We start from the raw sequence: 24142 nt of genomic DNA, 5'->3' as shown, positions 1-24142 counted from the left end.
TTCAAACCACTGGTCGCGTCAGTTTCCAGTTTCAGGCTTTTATTTGTGTAACGTCCAGGAAGTTGCCTGCTTACATGCAGCATGTGATGCGTTTATATCTCGTAGGAGACTCAAACAAGGTTGTTTCTTGGATAATTATGCAATTTGTTTGTGAAATTACATATTTACATCTACCTGTGTTTTGTCTTTTTTGGCTGTGTACGATAGTTTTCTTTCAAATACGATAATTTTAAGCCTCCGGTACAATAATTGAAAATTTCCCATCTGGCAACGATGGATGTGATAGGTGTTCATTTAATGTACCTGTTTGATGTGATAGGTGTTCATTTAATGTACCTGTTTGATGTGATAGGTGTTCATTTAATGTACCTGTTTGATGTGATAGGTGTTCATTTAATGTACCTGTTTGATGTGATAGGTGTTCATTTAATGTACCTGTTTGATGTGATAGGTGTTCATTTAATGTACCTGTTTGATGTGATAGGTGTTCATTTAATGTACCTGTTTGATGTGATAGGTCGGTGTTCATTTAATGTACCTGTTTGATGTGATAGGTGTTCATTTAATGTACCTGTTTGATGTGATAGGTGTTCATTTAATGTACCTGTTTGATGTGATAGGTGTTCATTTAATGTACCTGCGATGATGACTGAAGCTCTCTGGGTCGGCTTCTTTCCCTGTTTGATGCGATAGGCGTTCATCTGGTTCTCGATGTGTTGTAACGTCGTCATGGAGTCCAGACAGTTCCGTCTCCGCTTCTTCTTCACCGTTTTACAAATGTCCGCCTCGTTGGCGAGTTTCTTAGCAGCTTCTACGATCTTCCTCTGGAGAGCGAACCTGCTCTCTAAGTTACGCAGGTATGGATCCTAGAAGATACATAATAACTATATGAATCATAAAGAACACAGGTACGGATCCTAGAAGATACATAATACATATATGAATCATAAAGAACACAGGTATGGATCCTAGAAGATACATAATAACTATATGAATCATAAAGAACACAGGTATGGATCCTAGAAGATACATAATAACTATATGAATCATAAAGAACACAGGTACGGATCCTAGAAGATACATAATACATATATGAATCATAAAGAACACAGGTACGGGTCCTAGAAAATACATAATACATGAATCATAGAGAACACAGGTATGGGTCCTAGAAGATACATAATAAAGATATTAATCATAGTATATAGAGAATAAAGGTATATGGATCCTAGAAGATATGTGTGTGAGTGAGTGAGTGAGTGAGTGAGTGAGTGAGTGAGTGAGTGAGTGAGTGAGTGAGTGAGTGAGTGAGTGAGTGAGAGAGAGAGAGAGAGAGAGAGAGAGAGATCACAGACCTCATTGTATGGGAACAGCTCGTCTAACTTAAAGGTGGTCCCGACACGTCGTCTGACCTGAGGGGGGCGCTCTCCTGAAGACAGAGGATATTCTTTAGGCAGTTTGCCTGTCAGCTCCTGGAAGGAAAACACATTATTATAAACCTATGTCCTGTTATCTAACATTATAAAACTATGTCCTGTTATGTAACGTTATAAAACTATGTCCTGTTATCTAACATTATAAAACTATGTCCTGTTATCTAACATTATAAAACTATGTCCTGTTATGTAACGTTATAAAACGATGTCCTGTTATCTAACATTATAAAACTATGTCCTGTTATGTAACGTTATAAAACTATGTCCTGTTATGTAACGTTATAACACATTATTATAAACCTATGTCCTGTTATCTAACATTATAAAACTATGTCCTGTTATGTAACGTTATAAAACTATGTCCTGTTATCTAACATTATAAAACTATGTCCTGTTATGTAACGTTATAAAACTATGTCCTGTTATGTAACGTTATAACACATTATTATAAACCTATGTCCTGTTATCTAACATTATAAAACTATGTCCTGTTATGTAACGTTATAAAACTATGTCCTGTTATCTAACATTATAAAACTATGTCCTGTTATCTAACATTATAACACATTATCATCTAAAATAGCAGATGTAATTAATGTACAATCTCACAACGCTCCACATGGTGACACATTGTGAGCTTGTAGATCAGCTATTTTTTCAACTGTTGGCCTATCATGCCCAGAACAGGGACACTAGGGTCTGTGTTCTGTTCTTTACTGATTCACTGTTTGACCTTTGACCTGCCATCATGCCCAGAACAGGGACACTAGGGTCTGTGTTCTGTTCTTTACTGATTCACTGTTTGGTTTCAGTTTGGTAATGTGTAGGTCAAGTGCTACACCTTTGACCTACAGCCTCACCTTTGACCTACAGCCTTGAGGACCTTAGAGGTTTATGCAAAGGTTAAAATGTTATTTAGATGCATGTTATGTAGACTGATGGCAGGTCAAAGGTTAACATGTTATTTAGATGCATGTTATGTAGACTGATGGCAGGTCAAAGGTTAACATGTTATTTAGATGCATGTTGTGTAGACTGATGGCAGGTCAAAGGTTAACATGTTATTTAGGTGCATGTTATGTAGACTGATGGCAGGTCATTGTAGAGGTCATAGATCTGGCATCCTGTAGTTTGTATAGTTTCAATGTACAGATTATAGTTTTTTTTAGAGTGATGCTAGGTTCTTGGTTTACCTATGATCATATAGATGACTATTTCTATTGTCGTATTACCTCCTGTTTGCTTTGCTAACTGTAAATGCTCTAGATTAAGAGTCTGCAAAATGCCTACATTTTTAATTGTTAGAGTCTAGTGTGGTGACTGTTAATAATAATACATTATTATTATTATTATTATTATTATTATATGATGCTCACCGCCTCTCTCAGGCAAATCTTTTTCAGCTCTTTAGTCTTTTTGTTCAGAACTCCTTGGATCTCCTGTTCTTTCTTCCTCAGCTCAGAGATCTTCTCCTTCTTCTGCTCATCGTTGGCCTCAGAGTCTGCAGAACCTACACACACACACACACACACACACACACACACACACACACACACACACACACACACACACACACACACACACACACACACACACACACACACACACACACACACACACACACACACACACACACACACACACAGTGTATATTTAGAAATGAAACTTCAGTGTATGTTCCAATTCAAATTCACAGTAGCTGTGCCATGATATAAATATTATAAAATATTAGACCAACTCTACAGTAAGTTCATAAAATGGTAAATGTCAAAATTGTACTTAAGTACAGTACTTGAGTAAATGTACTTAGTTACTTTCCACCACCAGCTGGGTGCAGTAACACACACTGACCTGTAGAGACCAGGCTTCCGTTGCTGGCTGTGATCACGTTGCTCTTCATCACATCTAGACGAGTTGACCTGGATCCTCCATGGTCTGTGAGATCTGCTGCCATGTCCTCCACGCTCCTCACTGACGCTAGTTTACCCTGAAGACAAGGACATGGTCTGTGAGATCTATAGATTACCCTGAAGGACATGGTCTGTGGTCTAGTTTAAAGGACCAAGATACAACAGGCTCTATGCAGGCTCTACTGAGATTTGTAGATGTTGAGCCGTGCTTTAAAACTATTAGAGGCTGCCTGTCTTAGTGTAATGGTGCTTTAAAACTATTAGAGGCTGCCTGTCTTAGTGTAATGGTGCTTTAAAACTATTAGAGGCTGTCTGTCTTAGTGTAATGGTGCTTTAAAACTATTAGAGGCTGTCTGTCTTAGTGTAATGGTGCTTTAAAACTATTAGAGGCTGTCTGTCTTAGTGTAATGATGCTTTAAAACTATTAGAGGCTGTCTGTCTTAGTGTAATGGTGCTTTAAAACTATTAGAGGCTGTCTGTCTTAGTGTAATGATGCTTTAAAACTATTAGAGGCTGCCTGTCTTAGTTTAATGATGCTTTAAAACTATTAGAGGCTGTCTGTCTTAGTGTAATGATGCTTTAAAACTATTAGAGGCTGTCTGTCTTAGTGTAATGGTGCTTTAAAACTATTAGAGGCTGTCTGTCTTAGTGTAATGGTGCTTTAAAACTATTAGAGGCTGTCTGTCTTAGTGTAATGAATCATGCTTTAAAACTATTAGAGGCTGTCTGTCTTAGTGTAATGGTGCTTTAAAACTATTAGAGGCTGTCTGTCTTAGTGTAATGATGCTTTAAAACTATTAGAGGCTGTCTGTCTTAGTGTAATGGTGCTTTAAAACTATTAGAGGCTGCCTGTCTTAGTGTAATGGTGCTTTAAAACTATTAGAGGCTGCCTGTCTTAGTGTAATGATGCTTTAAAGCTATCCACAGAGGCTGTCTTAGTGTAATGGTGCTTTAAAGCTATCCACAGAGGTCTGTCGTAGGTGTAATGGTGCTTTAAAGCTATCCACAGAGGCTGTCTTAGTGTAATGGTGCTTTAAAGCTATCCACAGAGGTCTGTCTTAGTGTAATGGTGCTTTAAAGGCTAGAACACCCTGCAAGATATTTGGTTCGATTATGCGGTCGGGGACCTTTTTTGGCGTTCGCCGACAAACCCCCGAGCTGACGCAAGATCGGGCGCTGCTCGCCGAGGTTTTGCTCGCTGTGTGAAAGACTCTGCGAGAAGAACCAGCCATGATAATAGGGCTCGGCGATGCCTTCCGTAGCGTTTCCAGATATCTAGAAAGTTTGATATTTGGCTCAAATTTGTAAATTATTTGGTGCCGGAGCTCATGAACCTGTCAGTCCCCCCCCCCCCCCAGGTATGCCCAACCTTTAAATATATTTGACATAAAATTATTAAATGAGGTTATATGAGGTTTATATGAGGTTCTATGAGGTTCTATGAGGTTCTATGAGGTTATGAGGTTCTATGAGGTTTATATGAGGTTCTATGAGGTTATATGAGGTTATATGAGGTTCTATGAGGTTCTATGAGGTTATGAGGTTTATATGAGGTTATATGAGGTTATATGAGGTTTATATGAGGTTATATGAGGTTATATGAGGTTCTATGAGGTTTATATGAGGTTCTATGAGGTTCTATGAGGTTTATATGAGGTTATATGAGGTTATATGAGGTTCTATGAGGTTCTATGAGGTTTATATGAGGTTATATGAGGTTATATGAGTGTCTTACTTTGCATTGTTTCCTGTCCAGGTAGAACTGATGCTGACTGATAGCCATCACCCAGATGGTTTTGATGTGAGAATGACTGGCGTACCAGGTGTGGATGAGCAGCCCTGTCTGCCCAAAGGTCCGCTTGGTTACAGCCCTCCTATTGGTTAAAAAACAAAGGTCCGCTTGGTTACAGCCCTCCTATTGGTTAAAAAACAAAGGTCCGCTTGGTTACAGCCCTCCTATTGGTTAAAAAACAAAGGTCCGCTTGGTTACAGCCCTCCTATTGGTTAAAAAACAAAGGTCCGCTTGGTTACAGCCCTCCTATTGGTTAAAAAAGAAAGGTCCGCTTACATGAAGTCAGTAGTTCGCAAACATGTTCATGTCATGGACCCCCATTTTGATCTCTGGGACCCATAAGGGTCCATTTGGTTCATAACTATCACAGTGTTGGTATCAGACCCATAAGGGTCCATTTGGTTCCTAACTATCAGAGCGTTGGTACAGACCCATAAGGGTCCATTTGGTTCCTATCAGAGTGTTGGTTCAGACCCATAAGGGTCCATTTGGTTCCTAACTATCAGAGCGTTGGTACAGACCCATAAGGGTCCATTTGGTTCCTATCAGAGTGTTGGTTCAGACCCATAAGGGTCCATTTGGTTCCTAACACAAACACAAACAAACTAATATTCAAAATGACGAAGATGTGATTTACATCTTTGGTTGACTGAGTAACAAATACATATTAGCATATCTACACACTTTATCTACACACACTACATACACTATATATACACTATACATATATATATATGTAGATACACTATATCTACACACTGAGTAACAAATACATATTAGCATATCTACACACTTTCACAAGGCGTTGTGATTGGGTGGGCTAAGTCTATAGGGTTTAAACAACAGAGATACAACATTCATATTAATAAATAAGTCTATAGGGTTTAAACAACAGAGATACAACATTCATATTAATAAATAAGTCTATAGGGTTTAAACAACAGAGATACAACATTCATATTAATAAATACGTCTATAGGGTTTAAACAACAGAGATACAACATTCATATTAATAAATAAGTCTATAGGGTTTAAACAACACAGATACAACATTCATATTAATAAATAAGTCTATAGGGTTTAAACAACAGAGATACAACATTCATATTAATAAATAAGTCTATAGGGTTTAAACAACAGAGATACAACATTCATATTAATAAATACGTCTATAGGGTTTAAACAACAGAGATACAACATTCATATTAATAAATACGTCTATAGGGTTTAAACAACAGAGATACAACATTCATATTAATAAATAAGTCTATAGGGTTTAAACAACAGAGATACAACATTCATATTAATAAATAAGTCTATAGGGTTTAAACAACAGAGATACAACATTCATATTAATAAATAAGTCTATAGGGTTTAAACAACAGAGATACAACATTCATATTAATAAATAAGTCTATAGGGTTTAAACAACAGAGATACAACATTCATATTAATAAATACGTCTATAGGGTTTAAACAACAGAGATACAACATTCATATTAATAAATACGTCTATAGGGTTTAAACAACAGAGATACAACAGAACTCAACAACATTCATATTAATAAAGGCACAATCATAAAGTAATACATTAACACTAATAAAGCTTTAACCTGTGTGGGTCGTTGACCTCTACTGACCTGTGTGGGTCGTTGACCTCGACCGCAAACTTCTTCTCCCTGAAGTAAAGATTCTCTAACTGTTTCCACTGGTAGAGCTGAGGAGACAAGATGATATTATTATCATTATCATCATTATAGTAAAGATTCTCTAACTGTTTCCACTGGTAGAGCTGAGGAGACAAGATGATATTATTATCATTATTATTATTATAGTAAAGATTCTCTAACTGTTTCCACTGGTAGAGCTGATGAGACAAGAAATGCAAAAGAGTGACAAACACCCACACCAACACCAGAGGAGATCCACTGATCAACACGCACGCACGCACGCACGCACGCACGCACGCACGCACGCGCACACACACACACACACACACACACACACACACACACACACACACACACACACACACACACACACACACACACACACACACACACACACACACACACACACACACACACACACACACACACACACACACACACACACACACACACACACACACACACAGAACTGTAGAAGAGTGGAATAGTTTTCATCATGAGTCACATTGCTGTGGTGAGACTGAAGTAACACTGTGTTACCTTAGTCTCTCCACTGTGTGTGTGTGTGTGTGTGTGTGTGTGTGTGTGTGTGTGTGTGTGTGTGTGTGTGTGTGTGTGTGTGTGTGTGTGTGTGTGTGTGTGTGTCTAATGTGTGTTACTAACACACATGACTGACATTAAATAAATCACCTCACAAACACCACAGGCAGATAAAACCATCAGACAGAAACATGAGCTGTCATTATTATATTATACAGTGTCCTGGGCTGACTGGCACAATGCCAGCTCTGCATGTGTGTAGGAGTCAGAGGATATGCCACCGTACAGGAGAAGATATAAAACATCCAGGTGTTTGCACCAATGTCTCACCCCCCCCCCCCCCCACCACCACCAGATGTTCTGTGACAAAGTACTCAAGTACTTGAGTCAGAGTATAAATAGTCCTGGTAAAATATTATTACTAAACTAAGTGAAAGTTGCTCTGGCACATTTGTACTTGAGTTAAAGTACTGGAGTACTTGCTTTGAAAAATATATTACTATTTAAAAAGTACAAAATGACAAAATATCAATGATTTTCTGTATTGAACCATTTTAAGTGCAGTACTTCTCTACAGACACCAGGTGTTGTGTGAGTCACAGTGAGGAGGATCAGTCACTATAGTGTGTTATAGTGTGTTATAGTGTGTTATAGTGTGTTGTGTGAGTCACAGTGAGGAGGATCAGTCACTAGAAGCTTTGTGATGAGAAACACTAGTCTATGTTTTATACACAGTAAAATGCTCAGTGTTCATTTAACTCAAAGGAGTGAATAAATGGAGCCCTTTTATAATATTACAGGTCCACAATACACTGTATGTATGTCCACCATTATATTATTATTACATTAGATTATTATTATTATTACATATTATTATTATCATTATTATTACATTATATTTTTACAGGTCCACAATACACTGCTATTCCTGTGCCCTGTATGTATGTCCACCATTGTATTATTGTATAACATAGACATGTTTTAAATCAACATGTTTGTGTGATCGTAATAATCATGCAATTATAAGAATATAGAATATTAGTATTAGGGCTAAAACACGTACGTAAGTTTAACACCACCTACTTAAGGTAGGGTAAGGGATTTGCAATTATTAAAATAATAATTTGCAATTATTAAAATAATTGCAAAATGGGTCTATGTTCTGATAGTGCTCGTTACTATAGAGTGTCCTGTCCATATGTCCATATAAGGAGTCTCCATGTCTCTCCAGCTCTTTATTAAACAGAAAATGCATTTTCAGTGCTCTCTCCTGATTGGCTCAAATGTTGTCACCTACCTGAAAATGTACTATATTGTGTTTACTAAAGAGCTGGAGAGACCATGTGACCCAACAAACACTCTGTAGCAATGATTACTATCAAAATATAGTACTTTAACCTTTTTAACAAAAACTAAAAAATCACTTACCCTTTAACATAATATTGAAACTAACACTTAATTACAAGTAATTTGGAAATGTTTAGAGCAAAAAAAAACTAAAACACATAGAACACATAGATAAAATAGACACTAGATTTGTATTACAACATGTATCTACAGTAGATCTGTATTACAACATGTATCTACAGTAGATCTGTATTACAACATGTATCTACAGTAGATCTGTATTACAACAGATCATTGATCCTGTGGGTTTAAATCTTACCAGTTGATGTTTCTCACGTCCTGTTGGTGTTTATTTTAACCACATGAAGCGTCTTACTTATTGCTCCACAGAAACACATATGTAACACTCCGTCCGATGTTACACTGACACACACACACACACACACACACACACACACACACACACACACACACACACACACACACACACACACACACACACACACACACACACACACACACACACACACACACACACACACAGACATATTTTCGGTGCATGTCTGTTCACGCTACAAGAACTCTGGAGAACACCCAATTCTACCTCTGATGTCTCCTTACCCTGTCTCCTATCTCCTTACCCTGCCTCCTTAGTCCCGCCTCCCTGTGACATCACAACCTCCCGCCCTCCTCTGATCCCCACAATGAAGTGATTGACAGCCCACTGCTCAGACTGGTGACATTTTAATTACACAAACATTCACTCAATTATTGTTTATCTGTTTAAACGTGACAGTATTTATAATAACATGACAGTATTTATAATAAATCACCTCCATGTTTACAGTCCTCTCTAGAGAACACAAACATGACAGTATTAAAGGTGACAGATGAGTGACTTTGGGTGTTTCTCTCATCAACAAACTAGACCAGCTGGTTCACACCTCAGTTATTATAACACCTCAGGTATTATAACTAAAAATACATAAAAGAATGAATGTCAAAGTGTCACAATATGTAGACAGTCAGACACGCTAGACAAGGTTTCATGATGGCCAAACCTTTGGAACTTCTACAGCACCTCAGGGACAGGGTGCTGTAGCCCTACAGCACCTCAGGAACAGGGTGCTGTAGCCTCACCTCAGGGACAGGGTGCTGTAGCCTCACCTCAGGAACAGGGTGCTGTAGCCTCACCTCAGGAACAGGGTGCTGTAGCCTCACCTCAGGGACAGGGTGCTGTAGCCTCAGGCTACACAAACCCAGCTTCATGTTTTACCCTTACTGACAGAATACAGCTGTGACACCATCACACACACACACACCTCTATGAGTCATCATGCTATGAGTGCGCACGCACGCACACACACACACACACACACACACACACACACACACACACACACACACACACACACACACACACACACACACACACACACACACACACACACACACACACACACACACACACACACACACACACACACACACACACCTGAGTCATCATGCTATGAGTGCACGCACACACACGTTTTTTCAGACATGTGAACCACTTGAGCCCTACAGTAAAGACAGTGGATCTACAAGCTCACAACATAAACAAAGTTGAACTGATCTCACATTGGATAGAAAGTCATGTTTTTGTTGGAATATGTTGGAATACCTCTAAATAGACAATTAATGTATTAATAATGTTTACCTTCCTGGGTTTTAGTTTATCCTGTAGATCATATTTATTATAATATTTATCAATAATATTTACCTAAAGGTTTCAGTTTATCTTGTAGATCATATTGTGTTATAATGTATTTATTATAATATTTATTAAAAATGTTTACCGTCCTGGGTTTCAGTTTGTCCTGTAAACCATAGTGTGTCATAATTAATATATTATAATATTTACCTTCCTAGGTTTCAGTTTATCTTGTAGATCATATTTATTATAATATTTATCAATAATATTTACCTTCCTAGGTTTCAGTTTATCTTGTAGATCATATTGTCCGATTCCTTTATAGCTGATCCCCAACCACCATGGCATGCCCTGCTTGTCCTGTCAAAATAAAAGCACATGTTCTATCAAAATAAAAGCACATTGTCCTATCAAAATAAAAGCAGTTTTCTATCAAAAATAAAAGCACATGTAATATCAAAATAAAAGCACATTGTTCTAACACAATAAAAGCACATTGTCCTATCAAAATAAAATCACATTGTCCTATCAAAATAAAAGCACATTATCCTATCAAAATCGAACTAAGCAAAGGAGTTTCACGCTAACAAAAACATTGATTGATTGATGATTGATGTACTTTTATTTAGTAAGACATAAGAATAACAGTACATGGAAGTAAAAATTCACAATACAAGGTCTACTGAACTGGAAGACTCATAAAGCACTAAGCTTGTTTAAGATGAGATCCCCATGCACACAAATCATGATGACATATAAGAGACAGACAGATATACACACTACTATACATAATGTCATACAATCAGCTTACATGGTATGAAGAGTGAAAAAATATATACACAAAAGAAGAAAATGAAAAGGGGGGGGGGGGTAGGGGGGGTAGGTTAAGACTTGGACAGGGGCCATTTTCGAATTGCAGCCTCCTGAAGGTGTATCTTTAGGGCAGTTTTGAAAGTGAGTAGGGTTTTACACTCCTTTACTCCTTTTGGTAGGGCATTCCACATTTTTGATGATAGCATGAGAACGAGTTCATTCCCTTAGTTGAGCCAAATCTGGGTTGAACATGATTTGTGGAGCTGCCTCTGGTGTTATGATCATGGACTTCATTAACATTTTGGAAGTATTTTGACAAATACAGGGGGATCCCAATGTTCTGGTGTATCTTGAAGACCAGGCCCATAGCAAGTTGCTGTACTATGGTTGGTTCTAAATGTTTTGTTGTTAAAATGTAAAAACTAAATAGCAGGGCTTGTAGATCTGCTATTTTCAAATATCTGATGTATAAAGGGTTAAAGAGGTTAAATTGAATGTGATGCTATATTAACTCCCCCCCTCCCCCCCCAAGACCCCCTGGAACCCCCACAAGGACACCTGGGGGTCCCTAGACCGCACTTTCAGAACCACTTGTCTAAAACATTAAGAGCAGAGAACCTACCTTCACCTGGTAGTAATGGTTTTTATTATGACAGTACAGTACAGTACAGTATAGTACAGTATATACATATAGTATAGTCTATATATATATATATATTATACATACCATAACCTCATAGTAATGGTTTTTATTATGATAGTACAGTACAGTACAGTACAGTATATACATATAGTATAGTCTATATATATATATATTATACATACCATAACCTCATAGTAATGGTTTGTATTATGATAGTACAGTACAGTACAGTACAGTACAGTACAGTATATACATATAGTATAGTCTATATATATATCTAGGGGTGGGACGATATGGGTACCTCACGATACGATATATATCACGATATTAGGCCCACGATAACAATATATATATCACGATATTCGACGATAGTATACATACCATAACCTCATAGTAATGGTTTATATTATGATAGTACAGTACAGTACAGTACAGTATATACATACCTTAACCTCATAGTAATGGTTTATATTATGATAGTACAGTATAGTATAGTATAGTATAGTACAGTATAGTACAGCACAGTATAGTAGAGTCTCTATATATAGTATACATACCTTAACCTCATAGTAATGGACTCCATATGTAGGCAGTGATTCCACTAAAGTTAAATACCTGAAAAAGAATATAGTATATTAATAGTATAGTATATTATTAAGTATATATAAGTATAGTATTATATATACTCCATATGTAGGCAGTGATTCCACTAAAGTTAAATACCTGGCGTGTGTGTGTGTGTGTGTGTGTGTGTGTGTGTGTGTGTGTGTGTGTGTGTGTGTGTGTGTGTGTATCATTAACTGGTGTATCAATTTGCATCACATTTTACACGCACACTCCACCTCAAAGTGTTCACACCGGCCTTAAGGTGGCGCTATACCAGGCCTTTACGTTTTAGCCTATAACTCTAAAGGCTAATTACTCTCTACTGATTCTTTTCTAAAACTCACACAGATTGGTTCAACATTAACTTAGTTAGTTGAGCAAAAACAGCCCATCTACAACATCTACAACCTCTACACATGTGCTGTGAGCTTGTAGATCGGCTATTTTCACCTGACATGATGTGCAACCAATTATATACAGTATATCAGGATTTTAAATATTCCTTTTTACACCACAGTGGATCATAGTGATCTACTGATTCTTTACACTATAGTGGATCATAGTGATCTACTGATTCTTTACACCACCGTGGATCATAGTGATCTACTGATTCTTTACACTACAGTGGATCATAGTGATCTACTGATTCTTTACACCACAGTGGATCATAGTGATCTACTGATTCTTTACACCACAGTGGATCATAGTGATCTACTGATTCTTTACACCACAGTGGATCATAGTGATCTACTGATTCTTTACACTATAGTGGATCATAGTGATCTACTGATTCTTTACACCACAGTGGATCATAGTGATCTACTGATTCTTTACACCACCGTGGATCATAGTGATCTACTGATTCTTTACACTACAGTGGATCATAGTGATCTACTGATTCTTTACACTACAGTGGATCATAGTGATCTACTGATTCTTTACACCACAGTGGATCATAGTGATCTACTGATTCTTTACACCACAGTGGATCATAGTGATCTACTGATTCTTTACACCACAGTGGATCATAGTGATCTACTGATTCTTTACACCACAGTGGATCATAGTGATCTACTGATTCTTTACACCACAGTGGATCATAGTGATCTACTGATTCTTTACACTACAGTGTATTATAATGATTCACTGGGCAGACATGAACATGAATATTGATTTTTATCACAGAGAGAGAGAGAGAGAGAGAGAGAGAGAGAGAGAGAGAGAGAGAGAGAGAGAGAGAGAGAGAGAGAGAGAGAATGAGAGAGAGTGAGCACGAGAGAGGGGGGGGGCAGAGAGAGGTAGAGAGAGAATGAGAGCATGGAGACAGAAGACATGATCAGGCTGGTAGAGCAGAAGTGAGAAGAACATTTATGAGTCAGAAAAAACATCAGCCTGAGTGTCTATTATCTGAAGACTGTAAATACAGCTTTACTGAGACAGAGCAGCAATACTCACTGTAGATAAATGTTCACTGTAAGATGGATGATATGAATAATTACTAATAATAAGACTCACTGTACGATGGCTTGTCCTCTGGATACTCCTTTAAGCTGCTTGTAGAACTCGATCACTCTGTCCTCACTGAAGCAACACATTAATATAATAATAATAATAATAATAACTAGAAAAAGTGCTCCTTGGAGCACAGGTCTCCGCCAGGTCAGGTAGGTTAGTGTGGGCCAGGTCAGGTAGGTTAGTGTGGGTCAGGTCAGGTAGGTTAGTGTGGGTCAGGTCAGGTAGGTTAGTGTGGGCCAGGTCAGGTAGGTTATTGTGGGTCAGGTCAGGTAGGTTAGTGTGGGCCAGGTCAGGTAGGTTAGTGTGGGCCAGGTCAGGTAGGTTAGTGTGGGTCAGGTCAGGTAGGTTAGTGTGGGCCAGGTCAGGTAGGTTATTGTGGGTCAGGTCAGGTAGGTTAGTGTGGGCCAGGTCAGGTAGGTTAGTGTGGGCCAGGTCAGGTAGGTTAGTGTGGGCCAGGTCAGGTAGGTTAGTGTGGGTCAGCAATGAGCAATGTTCACAATTCACCAATAGACAAACATCGGACGGGTCCGTCTTGAACACTTAAAGAGTGAGTCACTAAGAGATAATATGTATCCATTTGCGTGATGTTTGGACAACATTTGTAGGAGTAATATAAAATAAATTGTGCATAAATCGGCCTCCTGGTGGCGCTATAATAGGGCAATGTTAAAAGGGTGGCATTTATTCCAAGGAACCGCACCTGATGCACACACTTAGACAAATCCTAAAACATCTACTGATGCACACACTTAGACACATCCTAAAACATCTACTGATGCACACACTTAGACAAATCCTAAAACATCTACTGATGCACACATTTAGACACATCATCAGTGTTGTTTCCTGGAGTCACTGGGTATTTCAGACACCCTCCTCCAGGCGACCCGACCGGGGCTGATCAGACCCCGGCCTGTGTCCAAGTGGCATGCTACTGCCCCCTACTGGCATGCTACTGCCCCCTACTGGCATGCTACTGCCCCCTACTGGCATGCTACTGCCCCCTACTGGTATGCTACTGCCCCCTACTGGTATGCTACTGCCCCCTACTGGCATGCTACTGCCCCCTACTGGTATGCTACTGCCCCCTACTGGTATGCTACTGCCCCCTACTGGCATGCTACTGCCCCCTACTGGTATGCTACTGCCCCCTACTGGCATGCTACTGCCCCCTACTGGTATGCTACTGCCCCCTACTGGCATGCTACTGCCCCCTACTGGCATGCTACTGCCCCCTACTGGCATGCTACTGCCCACTGGCATGCTACTGCCCCCTACTGGCATGCTACTGCCCCCTACTGGTATGCTGCTGCCCCCTACTGGTATGCTACTGCCCCCTACTGGTATGCTACTGCCCCCTACTGGCATGCTACTGCCCCCTACTGGTATGCTACTGCCCCCTACTGGCATGCTACTGCCCCCTACTGGCATGCTACTGCCCCCTACTGGCATGCTACTGCCCCCTACTGGTATGCTACTGCCCCCTACTGGTATGCTACTGCCCCCTACTGGTATGCTACTGCCCCCTACTGGCATGCTACTGCCCCCTACTGGTATGCTACTGCCCCCTACTGGCATGCTACTGCCCCCTACTGGTATGCTACTGCCCCCTACTGGCATGCTACTGCCCCCTACTGGTATGCTACTGCCCCCTACTGGTATGCTACTGCCCCCTACTGGTATGCTACTGCCCCCTACTGGTATACTACTGCCCCTACTGGCATGCTACTGCCCCCTACTGGCATGCTACTGCCCCCTACTGGCATGCTACTGCCCCCTACTGGCATGCTACTGCCCCCTACTGGCATGCTACTGCCCCCTACTGGCATGCTACTGCCCCCTACTGGCATGCTACTGCCCCCTACTGGCATGCTACTGCCCCCTACTGGTATGCTACTGCCCCCTACTGGTATGCTACTGCCCCCTACTGGTATGCTACTGCCCCCTACTGGCATGCTACTGCCCCCTACTGGTATGCTACTGCCCCCTACTGGCATGCTACTGCCCACTGGCATGCTACTGCCCACTGGCATGCTACTGCCCCCTACTGGTATGCTACTGCCCCCTACTGGTATGCTACTGGTATGCTACTGCCCCCTACTGGTATGCTACTGCCCCCCTGTCTCTTGGGGCTTAGACACAGTGTGGCAGGTGAGCTGTTACCAGCTAATCTGAGTTCCCAGAAGTTTTCGCCAGCTCTCGAATACAAACGGGAGGGGGAGGGGGGGGAGGGGCGAGGAGACTTCTGGGCCAGAGCCCTGGTAATTGTGGACGGGACGTAACTTACGCTCAGAATCTGAGCGGACACGCCTCTTACCGGTCTGAGAGCTGTGCAACTCGTCTAAACAGTCCGACGAGAGGCAAACAGCAGTACACAACAATGGTGGCCGCAATTTCTCAAGGAGAAATTGCTTCCCGTCGCTCCTATTTACATGCAACACCCACTGCATGTGGATCCCGCCCCCTTTTCTTCATTGGCTGTTGATTTGAATCAGAACGCAGTGGCCGCGCCCCTGCTGTCCAGGCTCTGAGGCGAAGCCTCCCCAGACTAGTTACCAGCGGGTGTTGGCGACACTACAGTAGGTCCTCCAAGGCTCCAGATAGAGATCTGCTGTACTGAAGTGGTAACCAAGGGGTCTGTACTAGGGCCCTCCTTCTTACCCTCTACACCAAATCTCTTTGCCAAAAATAGCCGATCTTTAAGCTCACAACATCACAGATTGCTTGTCCCAGAATAGGGACACTAGGTTTAAAATAGCAGATCTATAAGCTCACTGAAAATAGGTCCACTGTCGTATGGAGTATAAATGAAGCTTTATTTTATCATCCCAGAAGATATCAATGTATTGGACATAACATAGACATACCAAAATGACATTATAAATTATGTACATATATTACATACCAGTATGACATATTATATAGGATGTAAATATATTACATACCAGTATGATATATTATATATTATGTACACATTTTACATACCAGTATGATATATTATATATTATGTACACATTTTACATACCAGTATGATATATTATATATTATGTACACATTTTACATACCAGTATGATATATTATATATTATGTACACATTTTACATACCAGTAAGCCAGAGATGGATGTTCTTTTAGCACCTTGGTAGGAAGAGTTGGCAGTTTCTTTAAGTCACATCTGGTGGTTTCATCACTGAGACACAAACATAATAAATAACAACATAACACCATTCATTCATCCCAGTTAGAACCATGTTACAGTAAGTACAGTAAACAACACAATATTGATGTATTACAGTCAGCTCTACAGACACAGTAACTCATGGATTATTGAAAACAAATTGGCTTCTTGTCCTGTTTGTTTTAAATACCTTTAATTAATGTTGTTGTTAAATACCTTTAATTAATATTGTTGTTTAATACCTTTAATTAATGTTGTTGTTAAATACCTTTAATTAATGTTGTTGTAAAACCTTTAATTAATGTTGTTTAATTAATTAATGATGTTAAATACCTTTAATTATTGTTGTTGTTAAATACCTTAATTAATGAAATTGTTAAATACCTTTAATTATTGTTGTTGTTAAATACCTTTAATTAATGAAATTGTTAAATACCTTTAATTAATGAAATTGTTAAATACCTTTAATTATTGTTGTTGTTAAATACCTTTAATTAATGAAATTGTTAAAAACCTTTAATTAATGTTGTTGTTAAATACCTTTAATTAATGTTGTTGTTAAAGACCTTTAATTAATGAATGTTGTTAAATACCTTTAATTAATGAAATTGTTAAATACATTTAATTAATTAATGTTGTTAAATACCTTTAATTAATGAAATTGTTAAATACCTTTAATTAATGTTGTTGTTAAATACCTTTAATTAATGTTGTTGTTAAATACCTTTAATTAATTAAATTGTTAAATACCTTTAATTAATGTTGTTGTTAAATACCTTTAATTAATGTTGTTGTTAAATACCTTTAATTCATGTTGTTGTTGAATACCTTTAATTAATGAATGTTGTTAAATACCTTTAATTAATATTGTTGTTAAATACCTTTAATTAATGAAATTGTTAAATACCTTTAATTAATGTTGTTGTGAAATACCTTTAATTAATGAAATTGTTAAATACCTTTAATTAATGTTGTTGTTAAATACCTTTAATTAATGTTGTTGTTAAATACCTTTAATTAATGTTGTTGTTAAATACCTTTAATTAATTTTGTTGTTAAATACCTTTAATTAATGTTGTTGTTAAAAACCTTTAATTAATGTTGTTGTTAAATACCTTTAATTAATGTTGTTGTTAAATACCTTTAATTATTGTTGTTGTTAAATACCTTTAATTAATGTTGTTGTTAAAAACCTTTAATGAATGTTGTTGTTAAAACCTTTAATTAATGTTGTTGTTAAATACCTTTAATTAATGTTGTTGTTAAATACCTTTAATTAATGTTGTTGTTAAAAACCTTTAATGAATGTTGTTGTAAAACCTTTAATTAATGTTGTTGTTAAATACCTTTAATTAATGTTGTTGTTAAATACCTTTAATTCATGTTGTTGTTAAATACCTTTAATTAATGTTGTTGTCAAACCTTTAATTAATGAATGTTGTGAAATACCTTTAATTAATGTTGTTGTTAAATAGGTTGAAAGCTGTTACCTTGTGTAGTCTCCTTTTGCCTCCTGTTGACAAAAACAACAAAACATTAAATACATGTTAATTATTTTTTACTGTGTGTGATGCCAGAGTGTGTTCTAGACAACTATAGATCTACACTCTATATCTAACATCAGGGTCTATAGATCTAGACCCTGATGTTAGATAACGAGTGTATAGAGCTAGAGAGGTAGATCTACAGATATAGAGTGTATAGAGCTAGAGAGGTAGATCTATAGATCGACCTCTCTAGCTCTATACACTCTATATCTAACATTAGGGTCTATAGATCTACCCTACACACTCCTCTAAAGAAGCACACAGCCAGACATCATGTTTTTACTAAAACATGTTATTAAATACAAGCTTTTAAAAAGTTAGACTACAGTTATTGCTGTATTCATTATTGTACAGATATTATTATAATATATTAGTATTAGTATTATTATATTCATGCTGAACAGTGACCTCTGACCTGTAAGGCGTTGGCAGCTAATCTGAAGACATTCTCACTTTCCACCTCGATGTTCCCCTGATTAAACATGTTAAATAAACATTAAACATGTTAAATAAACATTAAACATGTTAAATAAACATTAAACACTTACATAAACATTAAACATGTTAAATAAACATTAAACACTTACATAAACATTAAACACTTACATAAACATTAAACATGTTAAATAAACATTAAACATGTTAAATAAACATTAAACACTTACATAAACATTAAACACTTACATAAACATTAAACATGTTAAATAAACATTAAACATGTTAAATAAACATTAAACACTTACATAAACATTAAACATGTTAAATAAACATTAAACATGTTAAATAAACATTAAACACTTACATAAACATTAAACATGTTAAATAAACATTAAACATGTTAAATAAACATTAAACATGTTAAATAAACATTAAACATGTTAATAAACATTAAACATGTTAATAAACATTAAACATGTTAAATAAACATTAAACATGTTAATAAACATTAAACATGTTAATAAACATTAAACATGTTAAATAAACATTAAACACTTACATAAACATTAAACATGTTAAATAAACATTAAACAGTTACATAAACATTAAACATGTTACATAAACATTAAACACGTTACATAAACATGAAACATTAAACACTTACATAAACATTAAACATGTTAAATAAACATTAAACAGTTACATAAACATTAAACATATTAAATAAACATTAAACATGTTAAATAAACATTAAACAGTTACATAAACATTAAACACTTACATAAACATTAAACATGTTAAATAAACATTAAACACTTACATAAACATTAAACATGTTAAATAAACATTAAACACTTACATAAACATTAAACATGCTACATAAACATTAAACATGAAACATTAAACACTTACATAAACATTAAACATGTTAAATAAACATTAAACAGTTACATAAACATTAAACACTTACATAAACATTAAACACTTACATAAACATTAAACACTTACATAAACATTAAACATGTTAAATAAACATTAAACACTTACATAAACATTAAACACTTACATAAACATTAAACACTTACATAAACATAAACTCACAAATCAGACAATATATAACATCATCAAACCCAGAACTGTTTATTTTTTTTAATAAAAATTTCAACTTCCTGTTGATTTTAATATTTTTTACTAAGAAGAAAACCTGGACTGGATCGTCGGATCCGGATCCGGATCTTCAAATAGTAAAATCAACAGGAAGATTTTGTATTAAAAAAATAAACAGTGCTGGGTTTGGTGATGTTCTATATTGTCTGAATCAGCTTTGTTTGTGTTTGTTTATGTGCTAAAAGAGTGACTTTGAGATCTGTTTCAGCGTACAATGCAAGTCAATTAGGAGCATTAGCATTATCAATTTCTAATCAATGGAGCGATTATTTTATTTATTTATATAACTCAAAAGGTGGATTTTATTGTCCACCTTTGGAGTTCCATCATGGCAAGGTGATTACACAACCCAAACCTCTACCACAGTGTCTATAAGGTAACTACACAACCCAAACCTCTACCACAGTGTCTATAAGGTAACTACACAACCCAAACCTCTACCACAGTGTCTATAAGGTAACTACACAACCCTAACCTCTACCACAGTGTCTATAAGGTAACTACACAACCCAAACCTCTACCACAGTGTCTATAAGGTAACTACACAACCCAAACCTCTACCACAGTGTCTATAAGGTAACTACACAACCCAAACCTCTACCACAGTGTCTATAAGGTAACTACACAACCTAAACCTCTACCACAGTGTCTATAAGGTAACTACACAACCCAAACCTCTACCACAGTGTCTATAAGGTAACTACACAACCCAAACCTCTACCACAGTGTCTATAAGGTAACTACACAATCCAAACCTCTACCACAGTGGTCTAGCCCTTTAACAACAACAACAACAACAACAACAACAACAACAACAACACACTCACATTGTAAACAGCAGACTTCGCGTTCAGGAAGAATAACTCCACAGTAATGACGTCTTTAAGCTGTGTGATGTTTTCTATGTAAAACCTGTAGATAAAAACACAAGAGGAAATCTTAAGGGTGTTAAAGGGGTAGTTCACCCTTAAGCGCTTTGAGTAAGTTTGAGTACTTAGAAAAGCGCCATATAAATGCAATTCATTATTATTATTATCCTATGGATTAGTCATGTGTTTTCCAAGTCACCCCATGAATTCATGGATATTTTTGTCTCATTCATAAGACAATAATTTGATGACCGGTGTGGGTGCAGGATATGCTCGGCTACATGATCTGCACGGGGTCCTGCGCTTGCTACCGACGTCACACACTATGATTGGCTGTACGTCTGAACGATGACGTGGCACATTCTGATTGGCTTGTGGCTTTTTTTCTTTTCAAAACTTTATTGAACACTGTTACAAATCACACTAACTGTTCTTCGTGTGGCTTTTTTTCTTTTCAAAACTTTATTGAACACTGTTACAAATCACACTAACTGTTCTTCATATTAAATAACAATTTTATGTTGAACGTCTTTTTCCAGTGGTAACCTATTTATATCATTGATATATAAAATAAGTTTGAAAAGGGCTTAATGGTGATTATTTAGTGAATAATGGACAATTTGTTTGTTTTAACAGAACATTTTATTAAATAAGTTTGAAGATGCTTAATGGTGATTATTTAGTGCAGAGGTCTTCAACAGGGGGTCCGCAACCCCTAGGGGGTCCGCGGAGGTACTGCAGGGGGTCCGCGAAATTGTTTGATTAATTTTTTTTTTTTGATATATTAAATAAGTTTGAAAAGGGCTTAATGGTGATTATTTAGTGAATTATGGACAATTTCTTTGTTTTAACAGAACGTTTTATTAAATAAGTTTGAAGAGGCTTAATGGTGATTATTTAGTGAATTATGGACAATTTCTTTGTTTTAACAGAACGTTTTATTAAATAAGTTTGAAGAGGCTTAATGGTGATTATTTAGTGAATTATGGATAATTTGTTTGTTTTAACAGAACGTTAATAATATGTTTTCGCGTTAATATATTTGTGTCTTTACATTAATATATGATAATGTATAATAATATATAAAGATGCCTGCCGCCCGAGGCAATCCAAAAAATCTTCTAAGTGCAAAGTACCACCAGGTCCCTGCGGAGGGGGGTCCCCTCCACCCAGCCTTGTACCCAGGATCAGGGTGCATTGGGCTGGGTAGAGAGGGACGACCGAAGGGGGTCCCCTGGTTCTTTTTGAAAAATACCGAAAATATTATAAGTACAATGTCCCACCATAAAAATTTAAGAAAAGAAAATGTCCCTGTGGAGGTGTGGAGGGGGGTCCGCTCCACTCAGCCACGTACCCAGGATCGGGATGCATTGGGCTGGGTAGAGGGGGACGACCAAAGTGGTCCCCTGGTTCTTTTTGAAAAAAACAAAAAAAATTGCAAGTCCAATGCACCACCATACAAATCTTAGAAAAAAACTAATTTCGCCCGGAAGTTGTGGAGGGGGGTCCGCTCCACCCAGCCACGTACCCAGGATCGGGGTGCATTGGGCTGGGTAGAGGGGGACGACCGAAGTGGTCCCCTGGTTCTTTTTGAAAAAAACAAAAAAATTGCAAGTCCAATGTACCACCTTACACATTTTAGAAAAAAAAAAAATTTGTGGAGGGGGTCCGCTCCACCCAGCCACGTACCCAGGATCGGGGTGCATTGGGCTGGGTAGAGGGGGACGACCGAAGTGGTCCCCTGGTTCTTTTTGAAAAAAAGAGAAAAGATTTCAAGTCCAATGTAACACCTTACACATTTTAGAAAAAAACAAATTTTGTGGAGGGGGGTCCGCTCCACCCAGCCACGTACCCAGGATCGGGGTGCATTGGGCTGGGTAGAGGGGGACGACCGAAGTGGTCCCCTGGTTCTTTTTGAAAAAAACAAAAAAAATTGCAAGTCCAATGTACCACCTTACACATTTTAGAAAAAAAAAAAAATTGTGGAGGGGGGTCCGCTCCACCCAGCCACGTACCCAGGATCGGGGTGCATTGGGCTGGGTAGAGGGGGACGACCGAGGTGGTCCCCTGGTTCTTTTTGAAAAAACAAAAAAAAATTGCAAGTCCAATGCACCACCATACAAATCTTAGAAAAAAACTAATTTCGCCCGGAAGTTGTGGAGGGGGGTCCGCTCCACCCAGCCACGTACCCAGGATCGGGGTGCATTGGGCTGGGTAGAGGGGGACGACCGAAGTGGTCCCCTGGTTCTTTTTGAAAAAAACAAAAAAAATTGCAAGTCCAATGTACCACCTTACACATTTTAGAAAAAAAAAAAAATTGTGGAGGGGGTCCGCTCCACCCAGCCACGTACCCAGGATCGGGGTGCATTGGGCTGGGTAGAGGGGGACGACCGAAGTGGTCCCCTGGTTCTTTTTGAAAAAAAGAGAAAAAATTTCAAGTCTTACACATTTTAGAAAAAAAAAAATTGTGGAGGGGGGTCCGCTCCACCCAGCCACGTACCCAGGATCGGGGTGCATTGGGCTGGGTAGAGGGGGACGACCGAAGTGGGCCCCTGGTTCTTTTTGAAAAAAAACAAAAAAAATTGCAAGTACAATGTAGCACCATACACATTTAAGAGAAAAAAAAAAAATCACTCTGGAGGTGTGGAGGGGGGTCCGCTCCACCCAGCCACGTACCCAGGATCGGGGTGCATTGGGCTGGGTAGAGGGGGACGACCGAAGTGGGCCCCTGGTTCTTTTTGAAAAAAACAAAAAAAATTGCAAGTCCAATGCACCACCATACAAATCTTAGAAAAAAACTAATTTCGCCCGGAAGTTGTGGAGGGGGGTCCGCTCCACCCAGCCACGTACCCAGGATCGGGGTGCATTGGGCTGGGTAGAGAAGGACGACCGAAGTGGTCCCCTGGTTCTTTTTGAAAAAAACAAAAAAAATTGCAAGTACAATGTAGCACCATACACATTTAAGAGAAAAAAAAATTC

General features: G+C 38.0%; 1 protein-coding gene across 1 annotated transcript in view; it reads right to left on the bottom strand.

The window, feature by feature from the left end:
- The window catches only part of LOC308096685 (FERM domain-containing protein 4B-like), a gene marked incomplete at its 5' end in the record, with an annotated part of 57805 nt that overhangs the window by 17166 nt on the left and 16497 nt on the right, over window positions 1-24142 (bottom strand). Inside the window, 13 exons of the mRNA XM_080444100.1 lie at window positions 638-866; window positions 1356-1472; window positions 2813-2946; window positions 3288-3423; window positions 5082-5220; window positions 6752-6855; window positions 10662-10748; window positions 12402-12459; window positions 13966-14031; window positions 17071-17154; window positions 18633-18655; window positions 19105-19161; window positions 21122-21206. Of these exons, the coding sequence (XP_080300226.1) occupies window positions 638-866; window positions 1356-1472; window positions 2813-2946; window positions 3288-3423; window positions 5082-5220; window positions 6752-6855; window positions 10662-10748; window positions 12402-12459; window positions 13966-14031; window positions 17071-17154; window positions 18633-18655; window positions 19105-19161; window positions 21122-21206 (1319 nt within the window). The remainder of the gene's footprint in view (window positions 1-637; window positions 867-1355; window positions 1473-2812; window positions 2947-3287; window positions 3424-5081; window positions 5221-6751; window positions 6856-10661; window positions 10749-12401; window positions 12460-13965; window positions 14032-17070; window positions 17155-18632; window positions 18656-19104; window positions 19162-21121; window positions 21207-24142) is intronic.

This window comes from Gymnoscopelus braueri (genome assembly GCF_963280865.1).
Source record: "Gymnoscopelus braueri genome assembly, chromosome: 12".
Taxonomy (NCBI): Eukaryota; Metazoa; Chordata; class Actinopteri; order Myctophiformes; family Myctophidae; genus Gymnoscopelus; species Gymnoscopelus braueri.
The sequence above is the reverse complement of the archived record's forward strand: the minus strand, read 5'-3'. Positions and strand labels throughout refer to the sequence as shown.